General features: G+C 36.9%; 1 protein-coding gene across 1 annotated transcript; it reads left to right on the top strand.

The window, feature by feature from the left end:
* Positions 1-1,639: 1,639 nt before the first annotated feature.
* On the top strand, positions 1,640-19,225 carry LOC141297283 (carbonic anhydrase-related protein 10-like). The gene is made up of 4 exons (XM_073827688.1): positions 1,640-1,761; positions 5,670-5,824; positions 7,985-8,159; positions 18,650-19,225. Exons 1-4 carry the CDS (start codon positions 1,722-1,724, stop codon positions 18,670-18,672), a joined length of 393 nt encoding a protein of 130 aa, XP_073683789.1. The 5' UTR covers positions 1,640-1,721; the 3' UTR covers positions 18,673-19,225.
* The last annotated feature ends 4,344 nt before the right edge of the window (positions 19,226-23,569 follow it).

The raw sequence follows: 23,569 nt of genomic DNA, 5'->3' as shown, positions 1-23,569 counted from the left end.
TTTTGGCAAAACAGTGTATCTTCATGGAACATGATCTTTACGTAATATCCTAATGATTTTTGGCATAAAAGAAAATCAATCATTTTGACCCATACAATGTATTTTTGGCTATTGCTACAAATATACTGTACCTGTGCTACTTATGACTGGTTTTGTGGTCCAGGGTCACATATAACCATATTTTTTCATATGAAACATGTTTGTTTAGCAGGTGTTACTAGCTACTAGGAAATCCTCAGACATGTTCTTCACAATTTGGATGATGGTTTATGATGTTGTGACAGAAAGTAGGGATAAAGTTATTACTACTGTAAAACCATGATATATATGGGATGTGAACCTAGCATTATAATTATAACAATAATTAATATAAAAATTGAATTTATTATTAGTAGTACTAGTATATTTAAATATGGTATTTAGGCAGAAATTATGGTATTTTCTGTAAGGATATTTTGACAAAAGTTAAACAATTGATTCAAAACAGCATATGTTCTGTACGATTTCTCTCAAGAGCTCAGTTTATAGTCTCTGTGTTGTTTCTATATTATTTGATTTCCAAGATAATTTTTCACTGACTCATTGTATAATACAAGAGCTGCATTTGATGCTATTCAGACACACTATACTGCGGTCACTGCCCTCCCCTGTTAGTGATCTGACTGAGAACATTGTGACTTTGTCACTCCTATTTCCCTGCACTTTTTATTTCTCTGTGACATGAGTCACCCAAAGCCATTTTCTGAGGAACCCCATGCTGTGTTCCCCGTTATGGCGTCACACCTCCAGGTGGGACCTCCGTCTGAGTCTAAATAGTATGAATGCAAAGGATCCCAAAAAAAATGCACCATGCATCATGGGAGGGACGAACACAAAATGGAGAAGCCAGCCATTTTGTTTGTGGTATAAACAGCTACTTGTATGGATTGCAAAGGCAATATTCTTAGTAACGCAAAAACATTGATTGCGAGAGAAAGTAATAGCAATTCTTTTTTCACGCACTGTGTAGTCAAGCCTAATTATTTCTTGGTAGAGATAATGGCTAGCCGTAGCCACAGGTTATATCACAGAAAGTCTCAAAATAATGCGACTAAGACTTTTAAGCCTCAGACTTCTCTGTTCACTCAATGAGGAGGTCAAAAGAAAAGTGATTTGTGTTGTAGTCACAAGGCACATCGTTTAGACTGAAAGTGTCTCAAATTAGCAAGTAAAGTGGAGTCAAAGAAAAGCACAGTAACTGTGTCTCTTTGGCTCCATTCATGCTGTTTTACTTGCTAAAAGCAGTCACAATTTTTGAAAAACTTTTCATTGCGAACACGTCAGTGTGTCGTAAGTGGTTCTATCAGGTGTCATTTAATTACAGAACACTGTTCAAGGTTCATCCCAATGCATCTGAGTGAAGTAAAAACTGTTTCAGATCCTTAATGGATCAAGTAAATTTCAAGAGACGTGACTCTGGCACCTGAGTTTTTTACGTTAGAAACTAAATTTTTTTTCTCAGTCATGTTGTCTGCCATTTAGAAATAAAGCTGTCACTAACTATCTGCTTCTTTTTACTTTCCCTTCGACCCTCTTTCTCCCTGCCTGCTCCTCTTTTCTATTTGTTTCCCTCTCCTGTCTATCACTCTGTCATTCTCATCCGTTTTTCACTGTCCGCCCTTCCTCCCTTGACATCTGTTCCATTTCAGATATCCGAGACTTCAAATTCATTTCTGAATCGGATGTTGAACAGAGACACCATCACAAGAATAACATATAAGAGTAAGTAGAAAAAAGATATGTTGTTGACCATTTGACGCAATATCCATTTTGGTTTTCAAATGCAATCAGTTGTATTGACATTTTGCATGTGATGAAATCATATCAGTTTGTTCAGACCATATAGTCTGAGTCAATATCAGGTGTATCTTTATCAGTTGCTAGAGAAAGGATGTAAGCATCACTGTGAGATCTGAGGGTGGCTGTTGGTAAAGAAAACTGGAGATATTGCGTCTGCTTATGTTTATCATGACCTCTCGAGGCGGTGCTGACTCATGAGAAAATAAATTACAGAGGAATGTTACGCATTCATGTGTCTAAAACCGCTGACTCATTTAGTGATTATCACGTAGGCAAGATTGAGGTGAATTGAGTGCATTCAGACACAATATTGTGCCTAATATGTCAAATCCCTACTTGAAATCACATTTGACCTTTTAGACTGATACACATTATAATCAGATTTTAAACCACCTAGTTTGTAAGTCTCTTTTGCTTACAAGGCTGCATTTATTTAATTTAATTTATTTTTTAAAAAGTAATATATTTAATGGTAAAGTCACATTTTCATTTGAGTCAGATACACCAAAACAAAAAAGTTTTGCTGCCTGTCTGAACATGAAGTAAGCATAAAAGTATCGCTACCAGAGTTTTTGTCCAAATTGGATGCCACAAGATAAATTGTATTTTGTTAGCTGCTTGATTTCTATTTCAACTTGTAGATTTTAAGATTTTAAAGTTGTCCAAATTTTTGTGTGTGTGTTTTGATACACATTTCTTAATTTGATTTGATTTACAAGCTTGCTATTTGATTTCAGGTTCGATATAGATTATTTTGGATATATATCATGCACAGTACATGCCAAATTTCCTCAATGAAAATAAATCTCATGTAAAATATACATGAGAGTCAATTAATACTACATTACTATAATATTGAAATGATAAAATGAACTGATTTATATACAAAGATTCAAGTTTTTATAATAAAACAATTACATAATTATATTTCTACTCCAAAAAAATGAAAAAAAAAAAAAAAACAACAATTAAAAGCAGTATCACATTGTTTTTATGCTTAAACTTTTTTTTTGTCTTTGACTCATGAACATTTAAATGGTGGCTGTCATCAAAAAAACAGATTTATTCAAACATACATTAAGCATTGAAGAACATAAATTATATTTTTTTATGTTAAATGGTGCATATATTTAGCAAAATGCTTCTCTCTACAGTTATTTTTTCTAGCAGACTAATGAATGTATGGTTACCAAATATGTTTTTTCTGAGGTAAATATGACGTTGCATGACATTGTTTACAAGCCGTTTTTTTTTTAAACACTAATTAAACAATTCTGTAATTTGTACTCACTCTGAAACATACCTTTTGGATGTTTATTCATGTTTGTTTTGTTCTGAAACTAGTTGAAGCAGAGCAGATGATCAGTTTACATGCGCTTCCACTTCACTTGAACTAAGGCGTTACAGTAATCTCCATAGTAAACAGCGCCAAAACAGCATTTATTGTTTGAATACTGTAATAAAATGTTAAAGAATTTAACATCTGAGACCTTGTTTCATATCAAAAGTAACAAAGCACAAAGCTTATTGCGATTCATGGATGGTATAAAATGCTCCTTTTGTTAACTTTTTTTACCAAGCCCTAATTAGAGAAGGTGATTTTGTAACATTCAAGTCATGTCATGGTGTGGTTCAAACATAGCTTTTAGTTTTTACTTCTGGAGATTGCATTTAGGCTTCAAACTTAAATCTGAGTTAATTTGAGTAAGAATAATACACTTTAGTTGGTCGCGAAGCTTATTTTCTGCAATAATCCAAAACCCAATGAAAAGATCCAACTGGCTTTTTATTGAGGGAACCCAGGGGATGCTGACTTCCAGGCCCACAAAAATACATTTAAAGAGCAGGTCATATGGTATTTTAAAGTGTCCTAATATTGTGCTGGAGTCCCCTACTATAGGTTTAAATGCATCTAAGGTCAGAAAACATCATAATTTTCTCAGAATATATATTTAATGTTAGAGTCATTTCTCAATGATTTCGAAAGGGTTCATTTGAGGCAGTTATGTCTGAAAACCCTCACTTCCATAAGCCTGCTCTGCTTTGATTGGTCAGCTGGCCAAGTCTGTTGTGATTGGTACAGAAAGGAATACTTGAGCAAGTTAGTGAGCACAACCTTTGACAAAGCATGCACCTTTACATAAAAAAAAATCTGTTTAACACTTATGCAAGTGAATCATGCCTACTGCTAAACTGTGAACACTTAACAAAATAATAATGGTGGATATGTTAGCCGTGACTAACATGACTGATGTAACAATACAGTTTGTAAACCAAAAATGTCTGTAATGTCTGAAGAATGACAGACAAAAGACACTCCGTGTCTTAACTTTTAAGTATACTATTAAAAATAAAGGTACTTCACAGCAATGACAGAAAAAACATTTGTGGTTCCACAAAGAACCATTTAGTCAAAGGTTCTTTAAAGAACCATCTCTTTCTTAACTTTTTATAATCTGAAGAACCTTATTTCACCACAAAGACCCTTATGTGAAACAGGAAGGTTCTTCAGATGTTAAAGGTTCTTTATGGAACCATTTAGACAAAAAAAGTTTAAAAAAAGCAGACCGTTTATAGAATAGCTACATTAGAAACTGCAAAAATATATATTTTTTGAAAACCCATATGACCTGCACTTTAACATTTATAATTGACTTTTATGACAAATCCGTAAACCATAAATCACAAAGTGCTAGAGTATTAGTTTTAAACTCTTCAACTGCAGTGCATTGTGATAGGCTATTTTGTAATGGACTGTGTTGTTTTACACCCTAATTCTGTAATTCATGCCAAACCTTCATGCAAATTATTGATGAACAGCAGCGGTTTGACGGCACAAGACTCGTGTAAGCAAAGACAAAGGTGTTGAGCAGCAAATGTATTCAGCCTTGAGAACTAACACCAGTTTCTAGTTTGGGAATATTTCACGGCCGAAGCTGACATGCAGTGTAGTGGAAATGTTCCATGGCATTATCCTTTAACTCACCAGAGGGACTTTTGAAAAAAGGCCTTCATAATTGAATTAATAGGGGTGGGGAAAGAGCGGATGAATAGATAAAATGTTCTGACCCCTGGTGGCTGGTGCGTGTCTCCCAGGCCGCAGCGGTGCATGAACACAGGCTAGCTGAGCTCAGGGAGGACTCGTCAGCACTGCCAGGGGGAGGGCAGAGGAGCGTAGGCTTTGACAGCTGTCAGAGCCCCCCCCCCCAACCTGCCTCCCGCTCGGTTCCCGCTTGAATCTTTGGAAACGCACTACTACCAGCCCTCGCTGCAGCGGCAGTGGAGCTAGTGCATGTATTTTTCAAACAGATCCCCGTCCTCCACAGCCAAAAGGAATTACTTATGCCACCAAAGCTATCAAAGTTCTGCGCGATGACGCCAGTGGAATGGCAAACATGCGGGGAGATAGAGATAGAGTAGTAATCAATGGGATAGAGGGAGAATAACGAACTATTTCCTCTGGCTGGCGTGAGTCAGAACCTATTACTTGTCTGTTGTCAGTGGAAGGAAGGTTCAATATTGCTGTTCCTCATAAATTCAGCGCTGCATTATCTCATGTCGGCCCGCTATTGTGAAGTCAAAATAACATGTGCTGTCACCACTCATCCAAACCAATCAAACGCAACACATAAATACTGAAAGGAACTGTTGACAAGCAAAGATAAAGAATGTTTTGGTTACTACTGTTGCTTTCTGTTTTGCTGTTGTTGTTTGGACATTATTTCAAGGCGTTCTTTTGTTGCTTATATATTGAAGTTTGACTTTGGCTGGAAAGTGCTCCCTAGATGAGTTTTAATTGATAAGCAACATTTTTCACTCTCTTTGTGTAGATGATGCCTACCTTCTCGCGGGTCTAAACATCGAGGAAGTTTATCCAGAGACGGCAAGTTTTATCACTTACGAAGGGTCTATGACAATCCCACCGTGCTACGAGACCGCAACGTGGATTCTGATGAACAAGCCAATTTACGTCACAAAGATGCAGGTAAAACAGTGTACACTGTTTAAAATAAATTAGGCATTTGTGCTAAGTTTGCAGGGAGTTTTTTCATTCAATTCATTTACAAAATATTTTTTTTTAAAAACCTTGTAACAGGATTTCTCGAGTTACATTACGTAATGTTTAGTTAGTTCTCCCCCCTAAAATGAAAATTCTGTCATTAATTACTCACCTTCATGTTGTTCCAAACCTGTAAGACCTTCTTCATCTTTGAAACACAAATTAAAATATTTTTGATACCAGTGCTGGCTGAGTCTGCATAGACAGAAACACAACTGACACATTCAAGGTTCAAAAAAGTAGTAAGGACATTGATAAAATAGTCCACGTGACATCAGAGATTAATCGTTAATTTCATGAAGCTATGAGAATAATTTTTGTGCACAAAGAAAACTAAAGTAATGCCTTTATTCAAAAATTGCACCTTGTTTGCAAGCAGAAGCAAGCTTTGGAGAAATGCACACGCATGTACCTGACATGGAAAAGAGGAAATTGTTGAATAAAGTCATTATTTTTTTCTTTGCGCACAAAAAGTATTCTTGTATCTTTAAAAAAAATTAAGGTTGAACCTCTGGGGCCAGTTGTTTAAAAGTAATCTGATCAAATTTTGGCGATTGGATCAAATTTTGAAAATGGGTTGTTCAAAGGGAAATAAGGATCCTTTATTCGGATTTCAACACAAAATCCAATCTTGGTTTTGATCTGGAATAGATCCGTCAGTTTGTGACATTTAAAATGTTTTGTAAGATTGGGATACTTTTGATTAAAAAATAAAAAAATAAAGATTATTCTGATCTTGGCAGAAGGGTGGATTTCAGAAACTAACATTTTAATATTACTGGTCCAAAAATCCCCAAAATGTAATATCCCCAATCAGCTGTCAATATCAAACAAAAATACTATATTTAATTAAAAAAAATAATTTAATCACTGATTGTAAACTAAATTGGCACAATCATCAGAGATGGACCAGTTAGAAGTAGTTATTTGTGTAAATGCAATGCAAAACTAGAAAGGCTTTTTTTTATTCCATCACCATGTCCCTTTAGTAGTAGTAATCCAGATTTGGAAATCTGAACAAGTGTGTATCTGAATCAGGCTGATCCAATCCTATTTTGCTATGAAAAATTGGCACAAAAGTAAGATGGCTTACAGTACCTGAACCTAGATAGCAACACATGGGATTTGCAAATCCAGATCATTCTGATCCAGATTAAGCTTTTTGAACAACTGCCCCCTGATGTCACATGGACTATTTCAAAGATGTCCTTAATACCTTTTTGGGCCTTGGGCGTGTCAGTTGCTTGCCGTCTATGCAGGGTCAGAAAGCTTTCAGATTTCATGAAAAAAGTATCTTTATTTGTGTTACAAAGATGAACAAAGGATTTACATGTTTGGAAGGACATTAAGGTGAGTAATTAATGACATAATTTTCATTTTTGGGTGAACTATTCCTTTGAGTACTAAAGTTTTAAGAACTTAAAGTTCTACGATTGTCGATGTACTACCACAAAAATCATGAAATAAAAGACAGCAAGACTCCATGAAACATGACAAGAGCAACAACTACCTGATCATTTTAAGTGAAGGAACAAACACATCCAGACAACATCAGTGTAAATAAAACTAGCAAACAGTCACACAATGCAACCATATTAATTATTCATGCCCAAGTGCATGCTAAGAAAAGAACAAATCAGACTGAACAACAAAACCATTTTTCAATGTAAAAATGTCATCAGCTCTGCTTAAGGACTTAAAAAACAGATTATCATAATAGAAAAGCTGCATCAAGATGCATTATTTGAGTTACCGAAAGTTGTTAGAACTCCAGAACACCACGTAAACAAACAAATAGAATAATCAAGTAAATCTTTCAGCGTTATTTACTTGATCCAAGAATCAATTTTTATGGATTCAGTTAACGGCATGCTGCTTTAAGGCAGAATGCGTCACTTTTGACCCTGCAGATACGCTGTTTTGATGACACGTAATATAATCTGTTCTTGAATGACACTCTCACGCAGCTCCCCAGATGCTTTTTGATGCGGGTCTGTTAGGATTGGATTGACTGTGCGATAATTGCCTGACCTGCCATCAGAGAGTCGATGTAAAACGTCTGCTCTGTCTGTGTCCTCCTTACAGATGCACTCCATGCGACTGCTAAGTCAGAACCAGCCCTCGCAGATATTCCTCAGCATGAGTGACAACGTGCGCCCAGTACAGCCTCTGAACAACCGCTGTATCCGCACCAACATCAACTTCAGCATGCAGGGCAAGGACTGCCCAAACAACAGGGCACAGAAGTTGCAGTACCGAGGTCAGTGTCTCTGTCAGCCCGCTTTGAATTAGAGACTAAACCAGTGTTGTTTTTGACAACCATCTTAGATTTAGTCTTAGTCTTATCGACTAAAATGCTTCTTAGTTTTAGTCAAATTTTAGTCACTTCTATATGTGATAGTTTTAGTCCAATTTTAGTCGACGAAAAGTCAAAAAAGGTTTTAGTCTAGTTTTAGTCGACGAAAAGTCAAAAAGGTTTTAGTCTAGTTTTAGTCAAAAAAAGGGAAAAAATTAGTCTTTTAACTAGTGTTGCTTTCGTCAACGAAAATTATGACTAATTATCATCGTCAATGAACCTTTATCACGTGACGAAAACGAGACGAAACGAAAATGCTGGTCATGTGACGATGACTATATAAAATGTATTATGAAATATCGTTGATGAATAAAAACGAGACTAAATGTTGTTTACAAAATAAAAACTATGCTAAAATGTCTCTTTTATTTTCGTTGACGAAAACGAGACGAAACGAAATGTTATAACGTTAGATTGATGTGCGCATGCCCAGTAGCCAGAGCTGTATCCCTTCTAGCCTAAACCGCAGGCGACGTCACTCCCTCAAGCTCCACTCGCTGCATTATCTAGAAGACGCCCACAAACAAAGTTAAGTCTGACACAGATAAAGGGACCAATGGCCGGCCAGATAGGGTTCATATTTGGGGGAAAAAGGAGGAAGAACACATACATTTTTTTCTACTTTTTAGTAGTGATAGGAAAATGAAGCTTTTCGAAGCACCAAAGGGATCAACTGTATCTAAAAAGGTTCATTACTCGAAGCTTTTCAACACGTTGTACACTAATGACATCTTGTGGTCAAAGGTGGAAAACGTTTCTTTTGCATCCCAGATGTCCAAGCAATTTTTGGACAATTTCATAAAATAAATACATTTATGCTAAGAAAACCATAAGAAATATTGTACTTACAGAAGGTATAAATGAATTAATCTGAAAATAAACTTAAAAAAAAAAAAAAAAAAAGTACAAAAGATTCTTGTATGCATAGACGATCAAGTAAATTAAGAATATTGTTAAGTTGATTAATATTCGAAGCTTCGAGTGTCGAACGTCACATCACTAATTTTTAGTAAATTGTAGCTTGACCATTCAAACCTTGTTTCTCTTTTTTTTCTGACATTGTCATGTGATGCTATTTTATTTATTGTTTTTATTAAATGTTTTTCAATTTATGTGTGTGTACTTCTAACATGTTTGGTAGGTAAAATAAATGTTGTAAATTAAAATTAGAGCATCTTCTGCAATGGATGCATTTTTCAGCCTATAAGGTAACAAAAATATAATAAGAACCTTGTTTGAAATGGGTTTGGCTAAAAGAAAACTTTGGTTTTGTCTATACTACTAGGTACTTATACTATATTGACTGGGTTAAATAAAATTGCATTACTAAAAATAGACTAAATATAATCAGTTTTCGTCGACTAAAACTAGACTAAAATGTCATTCGTTTTCGTCGACTAAAACTAGACTAAAATAGTCATGGGTAATTCTGACTAAAATAAGACTAAAATGCTCAGACTTTTAGTCGACTAAAACTTGACTAGACTAAAAGGTGTATGAACTTGACTAAAACTAATAAAAACTAAAATATCAGGTTCACACAAAGACTAGACTAAAACTAAAATGAAAATCGGCCGCCAAAAACAACACTACTTTTAACAAATTAATGTAGGTCAGTAAATATTTTGCTGTTGGGTAGTGTCACTTATAAGTTCTGAAAATAGCAGATCTATAGTTCAACACAATGTGAGCTTCCGGATCGACTATTTTCACCAATAATTACAATAATGAAGGAATGTTTTAGAACATAAAAGACAAACAAGGATGGAATGCTAAAACGGCTTGCCATACTAGTATAGCAAAGAGTATTTAATGCTAAAACGGCTTGCCATAGCGTCAGATACTTTTTAAGTTTTAATTGGCATGCACAATAAGCGGAAATGTCATGCATTTTAAACGTCTGACGGACCACCCACTAACATTTTCGTCTATTCTCGTCTCGTCAACGAAAACTCACACACGTCTCGTCATGTTTTAGTCATCAACGAGCCATTTTTTTATCTCGTCATCGTCTCGTTATCGTCATGAAAAAAAGTGGCGTCAACGAAATGATTTCGTCATCGTCATCGTTGACGAAAACAACACTGGACTAAACCAGCACATGACAAAACTAAAAGTGTTTCTACAGCTTTCATCATTTAAGTCTTTAAAACAACACAGAATCCAAGGCAGAATAACATCATTGTTGGTTATAATGAACAAACTTCCAGGTTTCCAGGTGACTATTGAAAAAGTTCATCGATAATGAATGACTTTTCCTTTATTTTCCTCACTTTTCACATTTTTGACATTTTGAAATGTTCGGTGATATGTAAAATCAAGCTATGTTTGTTTATTCATAAGAAATAATTGCAACACCTTCATAAAAGATTTATGAGGATCCATGACCACCTAGGTAGGCAGTAGAGACAACCAGATTGCTCACTAGGTTTCGTAATACAGCCAATGTGATTTAAGGTATGTTGTACTGTTATAAAACACTCAAAAACATGAGCACATAAGCATGCATTTTGTACATATTAGATGAGTGAAATGAATTATGCAGTAGTTTATGAGCCAATATTTACCATCATGTAACAACCTTATAATTCCTGCTGGTTATAAATAACTGGTTTTTCTGTCATCCTGTTAAAAGTGTTTGGATAATTACTGGTAATCTTCTCTTGACCATGCATCATTTATTGAGTGAGCTTGTATAAGAGGTGTAGGAATCTCAGTAACGGAGCAGTCTGCTTGCTTGGAGAGCCATAGGCATCTTAAGATGTGTTTGTGTTTCTACCAAAATGCCTGAGATGCCGTTGTAAATTGTTTCAGCACTAAAGCATCATGTACAAGGAAAAGAAGGCTCTTTTATTGAGCCTGCTCTTATCGCAAAATTTCATTACGGAGAATTCGCGTGTACTCTCGATACAGCAGTGAAGTGATGAATCGTGCCGCACTTGTTTGAGAGGTTGGATTTACCACACCAGCGGGCAAATGAGCGATACAAAAAAAGGTTCCTTCCTTTTATTACATTTGAGTTGTTAAAAAGATGTAAATATCTTGGAGGAGAAGGAACGGATAGAGGCATTTAATTAGTGTTGGTAAGGCATCTGAGGTCATGTATCTTAACCAGAGAGACGTATCCTTTTGTAGCTAGCACTGTGAGGTGTCTGCAGGCTAATTGAATGTTAAATTTTAGCTTGAGGTGGTGTGATATTCAGGGTGCAAGGGAAAATTATAATTCTGAGAAACTGCACAATGAACATGAACACAGTTGTACAGAACAGGAGCTAGAGCTTGAAAAAAAAGTCTGAAATTGATTATCTTCAAACAAAGTGAGACTATACTGTATATATTGATCATTTGATTTTGCAAATGCGTCAGAGTACACTGCTGAGGGAAAACTGCACAATCCAAATTGTGGACATGCTTTTGTATCGAGCACTTCAAACTCATAAAACTCGCACACTGAGTTTATCTCAGCTTGCCTTGTTTACAGTTTTTCCTCAGTCGCTTTCTCGAATCATCCTTAACATCTGCAAACCAGTAAGTGCATTTCTCCAAACAATTTGTACAAACAGCACCACACAATAGGTTTCCTGCAAATGCCTGTAACTTGCTCATAATTCTTAGTTCATCTCTCAAAAGCATTTGTCAATGGACACAACAGTGCCATCAAAATGACAAGTCAGTGTGTCATTGTTCACAAACAAGATACAATATAGTCAAATGGTTAGCCAGGTTGTCAATAACAGTGTACTCTGTATTTCCTGATGTAAACTATGGTTATGGTTTTCATGACAGTAATTGAAAAGGCACAATGCTGCACTTTTTCTGTGTGGCATATCAATTTCAACAGTACACATTTACACATTACTGTATGTGATATTGATTGCAAGATACTAGACAGTTACTCTTTTATTGGTGGTCTGACAACAAGTACAATGTCATGGTGATATACAGAGAAAAGAAAGACAAGATACACACATGTAAATATAAACAGTTTATCCGTGTGTGTGTGTGTGTTAGGGATGTGCATCTCTGTAACGGAGGCTGATGCGATACATATATACTGATACACAGCCAACAATCCGATACATTAAAGATACATATGAAGCAGCTACTGATGTGATGTGATGCGATGCAATACGATTTGCCTTGGACTGTCACTAACAATTATTTTGGTAATAATAGACCTAAGTGAACAGTAGCCTTTAAAATGACTTAAAATACATATATAATAGCAATGAGGAAATAATAATTAGTTTAACTAGTATCAAAAGCAAGTAATCATATGGTTTTATTGAACAAAACTGTTTAAATACATAATGAATGATAAACAACTGAGCTAATGTGCATTACGCATTATAACAAATGCCTGCAGTGGGCGCCAACAGCCTGACGATTGTTTTTACACTTTACTGAGCAATCTAATCCTTGTTTAATATGGACACGGCAGCATTTAATTCAAATGTCCACTTAATCTTTAATATTTGGCCATTTCTTTATGATAGAAAAGCTACAGCCACTGTAATTACTTGAATATATGGACATCGAAACATGTAAACTCAGGGTGAGGGTTTAAACATTTTGAAATTGCGATGATATTAAGATATCGATGTATTCTCCTGTGCTTGCGTAGGTTTATAAATTATTTGCCTTACAAATCTGATGAAATGGCACACATTGCGTTCCCAGATGAACGTTATAATAAACCCAAACTCACAACAACTGGCAGAGATTTAGTTTGAGACAGTCCACACATGTGAATCATCACAGTTTGTGTAGCAGCATTTAATGTGAACGGAGCCGCTCTGAGACACACATACTTAACCTACGCGCATGTAAACAATTAAAGTGCATATATTAAACCTGCAACTCATATATTAGTTAATTGAATCTTAATAGCATTATGATTTTAAAATGGGTTTAATATGTGGAATGCGTCACTTCCTGTATTTTGCCAATTACTCGTCATGGGCAAAATGCAATCGAATACTCTAATGCAGTGGTTCCCAACCATGTTCCTGGAGGCCCCCCAATACTTCATGTTTTCCACGTCTCCTTAAATCAACTCCAAGACCTGAAATGGTTGTGTCAGACAAAGGAGAGATGCAGAATGTGCAGTGTAGTTGGGAACTACTGCTCTAATAGAATCGAACAATCATTACAGCCTGAGATACATCCCTATTACGATGCAGTGTGATGCTATTCAATGCAATAGGAAAAAAATGATGATGCTATGCAATTCAATATGGTACAGATTAGAGATGTGCCCAAATTGAATATTGTATTTGGAAAGAAAATTACGTACTATAGAACCCCTAAAGGGAATAAATACAAGATCAGAGGAAAAAAAATATTAATATGTGGGGCACTGAAATCGCTTTTGATTGCAGGGCTCTACAGTGCGACCATTTCACTCGCATTTGCGACTAAAAATTACTGCGTGCGACTGTGAAATAATATTTAGGAGCACCACGTGTGACTGACCCGATCAACATATTTGTGTTTGCGCTTAGGGGAGCTTTAAAGGTTTCGACGTGTTTTTGCAACGTTGAGTAATGTATCACAGACATATCTCACGAATCCTTTCATATATAAAGTGTAGAGAGAGTGTAAATAAAAGACTGATTGTGCAGTATAGACAGTGTCGTCGATTATAATAGAGCTTTGTGATGTCGCGAACTAAGCTTTGAATAATTTTTAAGGGAGTTTGTAAATGAGATATTTAATACAGCAGTTAAATAAAAAAAGAAGTTAATATTAAGTGACTTATAACACTGTTGTCTGATTTTGCTCTATTTTGCCATCAAAAGTAGTCTGAAACAAGTCACAACTGAGTTGCTGCGCATTTCCACTCAGACACAGCGGTGTTTCGTTTATGAATGAAACCTGCTTTTTAAACGAATCTAGTGAAATGATTCAATTTCCCATCCATAAAGACTCACTTGCTTTATTCCTGAATGGACCATCGTTCGAACAAATCAAATGAATGATATGATTCAGTAATTAAATCAGTGTCTTGCCGCCACCTGCTGGCAGTTATTTAAATCTTTAATATTTCTGTATTCAAAATTTTAGATTTAAAACCTTAATCTCAACATGAATTTAGGAATTTGATTGCCCTCCTGCCACCTCTGAGCCTCATTAAACATATGAAAACAAAGGTTAAATCAAAATTCCCCTGTAAATCACCTTAAAGGTCCCATATTGTCAAAACCGAAATTTCCTGGCTTTTTTCAGGATAACTGAGGTCTAGGGGCTATGTAACTACCATATAAGTTTCAAAACAGTCAATCCTCAGTAAAATGCATACAGCCTGTATAAAGTAGCTCTGCCTTTTGACGAGCCGCTGTGACTTCCGTAAAAATGCGACGCCCGATCTACTCAGTCACCGTCTTCAGTCATTGCTAAGCAACAACAACACGAGAAAACGCTGGTCAGTCTATGGATGCCGAACGATCTGCGGTTCAGCGCAGATAGTGATGAACTCCTTAGCCGCTTTTCCACTGTCGGGCCAGTGTGAGCCAGTGCTAAGAGCGTGCCGGGCGGGGCCAATGGCCTCGAGTCGCAAGCACCAAGACCAAAAGTAAGCTGCTTTTCCACTATCGAGCCAGTAGCCTCGCTGCGCAAACCTAAAGCCCGCCCTTTACACACCTCTTTGAATCAAACGTCACGAAACCTCTCCCCTTTCAGCGGGGAGATTGAAAGTAAGTCACCGTAGTGTGATTATCGAAGGAAGAGAGCCGAAGCGGTGTTTTCTTGGTGGAAGATGAGGCAGCGAAAACAAGATGCGAAGACGGAGGCTCAGCAGCGTTTACGGCGAAAGCTTATATTAGCTGCAAGGCGAAAAAGAACAATAAAGCGACGTGGAAGCCGGATACAGCGAATGCAGAAATGCTAATGTTGGTGATGTCTGTTCTAATGCAAGAAGTGCTCTGCATGTCTGCAACAGTTGTTTATGCAGCAGCAATATTTGTAATATATTACATTAATAAATCACTTGAAAAGAAGCTTTGTTTTTATGACCGACACACAAGTCTTTCGTCTAACTTTGTATTATAATCAACTAAATGTTGCATATTATCTACACACTACTGCAAAAAATAACTACAGTTGTACTTCTAGTATAATTTTGTATGCTTTTATTTAGGTACAGATACAGGTACAGTGTATATTAACAATTTATCAAGGTGTGTTGGTGAGTTTCTGTGGGTTTTTTTGGACGATGTAAATAAACTTATACATCAGAACTTGCATTGTGGTGCGCTGGATATTTAGCTTTGCGAGTCCAGCAACGATGTATTTTATCACGTCTTTGTTTCTGCAGACGCAGTCAAACTGGCGTTGTGTATTGTCATCGGCCCAAATACATAGAAGTGCCCTGTATTAGTAATACAGCGAAATGCGCATCTTACCGCAGACACACTCCGCCTTTCACTTTGACCACGCCTCAAGCCCCGGCTGGCCCGCATTGGCCCAAGGTTTTCGTCGGGCCGAAAAACCCGGGCCATTGGCCCTGAGGAAGCACCGACGAGGCACGATCAGGCCCCGGAAGTGACAGTGGAAACGCGACTGGCTCTGGCACGCACTAGCACGCCCGCTTTTGGCCCGACAGTGGAAACACGGCTCTTGATCTCTTGGCCTGGCCGTGCATCACTCAGAAAACAACAGGCCAATCAGAAGAGAGGCTCATGAATATTAATTAGACGGGCCAAATCGACCTTGACAGAGCTCCTAAAAGAGGAGCTGTAAAAATGTATTGAGATGGTTTTTTTATAAGAAATTTTTTATAAGATTTTTCGATTATTGTTTAGAATGTGCTCCTAAATTTTTTAAGTTAGAAGCACAAGTGCTCCTCACAAGAAAAGTAAGTGTAGAGCCCTGGAATGTGTTCTCGCTTTTTACTTTCGAGATTTGCAATTGCACATACTTTGTGTATACTATGGAGAGGCAGTACTTACCCCACATTTTACAAGATTAGACTTTACCAGTGGTACTCGGGATCTGCAAATCATTCACTATCAGTCATCTCTCATTACTTTTTAAATAATAAAAGTATAGCGCATCTAAGAATTATATATAAATAAATCGGTTAGAAATGATGCATTGCGACACAAATGCCAACATGTATCCGATGCACCTTTTTTAAAATCGATTCATTGCGTCATTCATTTTTATGGCCTTTTCTACCTCATACTCTGTTTTGCCTCCCTACTCTTTTTATTACACAACCTTATGTCTCTTTTTCCCCGAGTGTTGACCCTGTTTGTTCTTCCATTGTTAGAAGTTATAATATTGTTTTGTGCTCAATGTATATATGTGACGAACACACAAAACTAGTCATGAGGGTATTTTTTTTTAAATTGAGATTTATATATCATCTGAAAACTGTGAATAAGGACAATATCTGGAAAATATCTGGAATCTCTGGAAAATCTGAAAACCACCTTTGAAGTTTTTTTACTATGCGTGTTATCAAAACGTAAGTTTCTTTTCGGTAGAACATTTACAAAATATCTTCATGAAACATGATCTTTACTTAATATTTACTAAATGTATTTAATTTGCCATAAAAGTAAAATCAATAATTTTGACCCATAGGCTACAATGTATTTTTGGCTATTGTTACAAATATACCCGTGCTACTTAAAAGACTGTATATTAACAATTTATCAAGGTGTGTTGGTGAGTTTCTGTGGGTTTTTTTGGACGATGTAAATAAACTTATACATCAGAACTTGCATTGTGGTGCGCTGGATATTTAGCTTTGCGAGTCCAGCAACGATGTATTTTATCACGTCTTTGTTTCTGCAGACGCAGTCAAACTGGCGTTGTGTATTGTCATCGGCCCAAATACATAGAAGTGCCCTGTATTAGTAATACAGCGAAATGCGCATCTTACCGCAGACACACTCCGCCTTTCACTTTGACCACGCCTCAAGCCCCGGCTGGCCCGCATTGGCCCAAGGTTTTCGTCGGGCCGAAAAACCCGGGCCATTGGCCCTGAGGAAGCACCGACGAGGCACGATCAGGCCCCGGAAGTGACAGTGGAAACGCGACTGGCTCTGGCACGCACTAGCACGCCCGCTTTTGGCCCGACAGTGGAAACACGGCTCTTGATCTCTTGGCCTGGCCGTGCATCACTCAGAAAACAACAGGCCAATCAGAAGAGAGGCTCATGAATATTAATTAGACGGGCCAAATCGACCTTGACAGAGCTCCTAAAAGAGGAGCTGTAAAAATGTATTGAGATGGTTTTTTTATAAGAAATTTTTTATAAGATTTTTCGATTATTGTTTAGAATGTGCTCCTAAATTTTTTAAGTTAGAAGCACAAGTGCTCCTCACAAGAAAAGTAAGTGTAGAGCCCTGGAATGTGTTCTCGCTTTTTACTTTCGAGATTTGCAATTGCAATGTATTTTTGGCTATTGTTACAAATATACCCGTGCTACTTAAAAGACTGGTTTTGTGGTCCAGGGTCACATAACTGAAGGAGTACACCTCTGAGCTATTTTAAAAAACTGGTTGATCTAACACTTTACATTCCCATTCATTAGTAAAATTAAGAAATCAGCTATGCAATTCATTAAATCAGGACACATTTACAAAAAGACGTCAAACAGAAAGGTATATAAAATATGCTTGAAAGTTTATGAGAACTAGTTCAAGCATTTAGCATTTAATGGCTTATGCAGTTAACTAATACATAGATGTTTTGAAGACTATTTAACACAAACAATATAATATATTTTCATCAACATGACATAAGCAATTAATATTGTAGGAAACAGCAGACAGTTGTACAAAATCAATGTACCAAAGCATTGGCAATTTGTTCAAAAGTATGAGAAATTGCTTTTATGATGTGCACGAATGACTAAATGATGTGAAGTTTGAACAAGTTGTTTTGAGAATTTCAGTTGGGACCTGAGAAATGTACTAAAGCAACTGAGAAAAACTTTAATGTAGACATAACTTATGTTTTATATCCTTATCTGTAAATGTTAAATGTCACCCCCATGTCATCCAAGATTTTTTTTTGTCTCTTTCTTCAGTCAAAAAGAATTTAAGATTTTTTAAGGAAAACATTCCAGGAGTTTTATTTAAGACCTTTATTTGTTGGCTGGGATAGTGTAGGGCCCTTTGAAGCTGTGTCAAAACTAGAATTTGGACCTTGAACGCATTGGCTTCCATAGAAGTCCAGTATATGGAGAAAAATTCTGGAACGTTTTTCTCAAAATGTATGCTCCTCTTACCAGTTAACATTAATTTGTATTGATTTTAACTTCCAATAAGGTGATTGATTGTTCAGAAAAGGTAATTTGGCATTTTATACAAAAGGTTTTAAAAATGTGTGATATGAAGTGGTGTGATAATAAACATAATACTGTATTTTTCCCTTTACAGTGAACGAATGGCTGCTGAAATAGAGCCAGGACACGGATCAGCCCAAGAACACTAACAACATGAAAAAGAACGAAGAGGAATGCTCATGGATCAGTACAGAATGAAGACTGACATATGTCCTGCCAGATACAGTCATGATGTTGTAAAGAAAAAAAACAAACCCCAGCAAGAAGAGACTTTGCACTGTTGGCAAAGCGATCCAATTTCATACATCCAATCAAAACTAGTGACATGCAGTTATAACAACACAAATGTTTTGATACCTTTTTTTGGGAAAAACACAAAAAATATATAACATTTATTTCATAGGCTCTTCACAAATGGAACTGAATGTTTTTAGCCTTTGTACATATGGACAACTTGCTACCAATCTGGGAAAAAGGGACAGGACATTGAACCACCCTACCGATACAGAAACATCCTTGAAACATAACTGCATTCTCAATCTTTATTCTCGCTCACGCTGTGGAGAGGGTGGAGAGGCAGCCTTGCAGGTTTATTGTCAAGACAAAAAAAAAAAAAAAAAAACATCATAAAGACGACTATGGGGTGATGTCTGTGAAAAAAAAAACGTGTCTTGGCCTTGTAAATATAATTATTTAATATTCATGCTGAAAATGAATATGTAAAGATACAAATAAACATTTAAAAAAAGAAATAATATCAGAGGGAAAATAAATGAAAAAAGTTGAATATTTTACGCTTGGCGCACTTTCTGGAGCAGAGCTGATGCCTTTTTTTCTGTTTCATTGTTTACAATGGTCATACACTGTGTTTGATTAATGTTATCGGCCCAATAAATGTGTTTGGAAAGTTAATCTTTGTAAATATTTTTCAATGTCTTTGGCTGCCCATGTAAAATGAATTGTTCTACATAAGCATTAAATAACCTTAAAAAAAAAAAAAAAAAAGAAGAAACGCATATTTTGCACGGGGTTTGATGTGGACGTCTTAGGAGCTGTTTAGAGGTGATTCGTTTTAGTTTTGACTTGAATCAGCTGGTTTAAAACGCATTACATTTTTGTTGGCGAGATGATTTCTAATGCGTGTTTAATGAGACTGAAGCTGCTTCAAGAAACACTGCAGTGTTGATTTGCTGTGGACTCTGTTGCCATCAGCGAGCGAAAGCCGCATTGATCCCTCCACACCACCTTTTGGTTTAATTATATCTCAATCAATGAAGCATACCTCCTGTTTTAACCCTGGTGTGAGGAAAAACACGGCCTGTGATTCTAGTATTTTATCTCGGCACCTCACAGACGGCTAATAAAAAGATAACGAGAGGCAGAAAGTTTCAACAGCAAGCGCTCATGGTTATTGTGGCCATTTTTCTATCAGGCCTGCAGTGGAAGAAACAGAATTAAACCTTTTGATAGATAAATACTCCCTGTGTTTTACTCCTGACAAATAATCACCCCTGGACTCGAACACCTCCCATAAAGTATATCTCAGTGGTGCACACTCACTTCTCCTCTCTGTGATACCTGCTCCTGCCAAGGACTATAAATATCACAAACCTGAAAAGGAGGCACTCAGATGCTCAGAGGATATTAATGATATTACATTAATAAGGCAATGAAAAGGTCTTCGGCTCTCAGGGAATTTAAGAGCAGCATCTGCTGGATGAAATGATGGAAGACTTTTATTAAAAGTCCATCGAGACACAAATGTCCAGATGCTCAAAGGCATAAAGAACAGTGATTGTGATCAGATGGCATTTCCAGAACCCATATCTATACCAACCAATAATAACAATCATTTTGAATGTCAATAACAACTGTCAACTTTTTTTGTTTTTGACAGTAGCTTGAGTTGACAGAAGTAGCTTGAGTTAGGATGTAAATTTATGTTCATTATCACAAAGAGTAACATCCATAAAAATTGTAACAACCTCATTTTTTGTGGTTAAAATGGTTCAAATTAGCCATTGGTCTGCCATAATAGCAAACATTTAGATCATGATAACCACAGATTTGTACTATGGTATTGAGATTTTACCTATCAACATGGTTTCTTGGTGTTTGTATGAAAAACAGTAGTCTAAATACCTTTAGTATAAATGCACAAATACTATAGCTTTATATATATATATATATATATATATATATATATATATATATATATATATACACACAGTATCTCACAAAAGTGAGTACACCCCTCACATTTCAGCAACAATTTTAACATTATCTTCTCAAGGGACGATACTCCCAACAAACACAGAACGTTGCCACAACGTAGCCAACCTTTTAGCAACGTTGTAACAACATGGCTAAAAGGTTGTTGGTTCTACGTTGTGTCCTCAGGTTGTTACTACGTTGTCACAATGTTGCCATTCTACCACGGTTCAGGGCCATCTCTGAAAGTTGTGCTTAGGCTGTCTGGACAACCACTGTACGACATTTACTCGTCACTGTTCCGAAGCGCTTTTTAAATTTGAACAGACAGTTGGGCCGTTATTATTCTACAAGCCAGGACGTGAGTATTGCTTTTTGATACCTCTCAGATAAATATGTAAATATGCTAACAAATCCTTTAATTTTCGTGTCCAATGAGAGATTTTTTTTCTGTTAATGGATGAACAGAATAACTGATAATTCACATACCGAGTGTTAGTTTCAGGTTTCGTGTAATGCGAACTATATTTCTTTCAGTATTCAGATATCATTACTGGTGTTTGGTGTTGACTTGTGCCTCCCTACTGGATTCTGCGTTTGCCTCTGCCATCTGGATTTGTTGATCTTTCTTGGACTGTTTTCTCCCTACCGCCTTGCCTGACTACGATCACCTGACCGCCGTATTCTCCCGTCCAAAGTCCGCCTCAACGGCCGGTGACCGCTGTTTCATTGTTTTACTTTTGTTTAATAAACGTTCCCAGATGCCTTTGCTTTATTTGTAATTTAATATACTTAAACTAAATGACTTTGATATATTTACATACGTAATACATATCGCATTTTCCCCAAATATAGCCTATAACTTTTGGTAAATTATGCTTGGTATGTATAAAATGTTTGGTTTGAAATAAAGTTTGATTATATGAATTTTGTATGGCATTTTTACTCAAAGTTTTATTCAAAGTTTACACAAGCAGATGTTAAGTTAAAAAGAACAATATCAATAAACGATTTTTAATAATAAACAGTATGTAAAAGTACATACTCATCCTGTGTATATAACACGCAGGGAAAAAAAGCTTTATTTATAATCTGGTATGAAAAAATACATGTAGTAAAAACGTCGCCTCACGGTTGATGAATGTCGCCGAACAACGTTGCCACAGCCTTTTCGCGTCTTACATTCCCACGTTGTTACAACGTTGCGAGCACGTAGAAGGCGACGTTGCCATTATAAAAATGGAACGTTGCACAGACGTCGCCACAACGTAAATGTGTTTGCTGGGCTGTAGTAACAAAACTTGGATATATTTTAGAGTAGTCAATGTGCAGCTCGTAAAGCAGTATAGATTTACTGTCCTCTGAAATTAACTCAACATACAGCCATTATTGTCAAAATAGCTGGCAACAAAAGTGAGTACACCCTAAGTGATAACTGCAGTATGTTGTTTAACCATGCAAAGCCACATGTCCTATTCATCATGTTTATGTTTTTTGTCTGCTTGACAGGACCATACAAACCTGTATATCTTGTATTAGAGTAGTTTGGTGCTTTAGGTACAATTATCTAATAATGACCACTGGATGTTCAACATGGCACCTCATGGCAAAGAACTCTGAGGATTTGAGAATTAGAATTGTTGCTCTAAACAAAGATGGCCAAGGCTGTTAGAGGTTCAGTAACACCCTGAAACTGAGTTACACTACAGTGATCAGGGTCATAGAGAGGTTTTCCAAGATGGGTTCCATTCAGAACAGGCCTTGCAAGGGTAGATCAACGAAGTTGAGCACTCGTTCTGTGCGTCAGGTGCAGAACCTTGCTTCAAAAAACAGATGCATGAGTGCTGCCAGCATTGCTTTAAAGGTTGCAGAAGTAGAAGGTCAGCTTATCAGTGCTCAGACCATATGCCGCACACTGCAACAAGTCGGTTTACATGGGCGATGTCCCAGAAGGAAGCCTCATCTGAAGCAGGCTCACAAGAAAGCCTGCAAACAGTTTGCTGAAGACAACCAAGTCCAAGAGCATGAATTACTGGAACCATATCCTGTGGTCTGATAAGACCAAGATAAACTTGTTTGGCTTAGTTGGTGTTCAGCATGTTTGGCAATGCCCTGGTGAATAGTACCAAGAAAATTCTGTTACGCCTACAATCAAGCATAGTGGTGGTAGCATCATGGTCTGGGGCTGCATGAGTGCTGCTGGTACTGGGGAGCTGCAGTTCATTGAGGCAAACATGGATTTCATTATGTACTGTAGATTCTGAAGCAGAACATGATGCCTTATCTCCAGAAACTAGGCTGAACGTCAGTTTTCCAACATGATAATGACCCCAAACACACTACCAAGAAGACAACTGCCTTGCTGAGGAAGCTGAAGGTGATGGGGTGGCCAAGTATGTCTCCAGACCTAAAACCTATTAAGCACCTGGGGTGCATCATCAAACGTAAGGTGGAGAAGCACCATGTGCCTAACTTCCAGCAGCTCTGTGTGAATGGAGAGGATCCCAGCAACAACCTGTGCAGCTCTGGTCAATTCCAGTGCCAGATAACAATGGTGCTAACACAATATATTGACAGTTTGGACAAGTTCACTTAGGGTGTACTCACTTTTGTTGCCAGCTATTTTGACAATAATGGCTGTATGTTGAGATATTTTCAAAGGCCTGTAAATCTATACTGCTTTACGAGCTGCACATTGACTACTCTAAAATATATCCAAGTTTCGTTTCTGTAGTACTGTCCCTTGAGAAGACATACTAAAATGGTTGCTGAAATGTGAGGGGTGTACTCACTTCTGTGATAT

The sequence above is a fragment of the Garra rufa genome, chromosome 22 (genome assembly GCF_049309525.1).
Source record: "Garra rufa chromosome 22, GarRuf1.0, whole genome shotgun sequence".
Lineage (NCBI taxonomy): Eukaryota > Metazoa > Chordata > Actinopteri > Cypriniformes > Cyprinidae > Garra > Garra rufa.
This window is presented reverse-complemented; position numbering and strand designations above follow the sequence as displayed.

Bases quoted from the DNA above. Each gene is read 5' to 3' on its own strand.
- LOC141297283 (XM_073827688.1), top strand. From the start codon at position 1,722: ATGTTGAACAGAGACACCATCACAAGAATAACATATAAGA. The intron at 5,825-7,984 runs GTAAAACAGTGT...TCCTCCTTACAG, and splicing joins TTTACGTCACAAAGATGCAG to ATGCACTCCATGCGACTGCT. The intron at 8,160-18,649 runs GTCAGTGTCTCT...TTCCCTTTACAG, and splicing joins ACAGAAGTTGCAGTACCGAG to TGAACGAATGGCTGCTGAAA.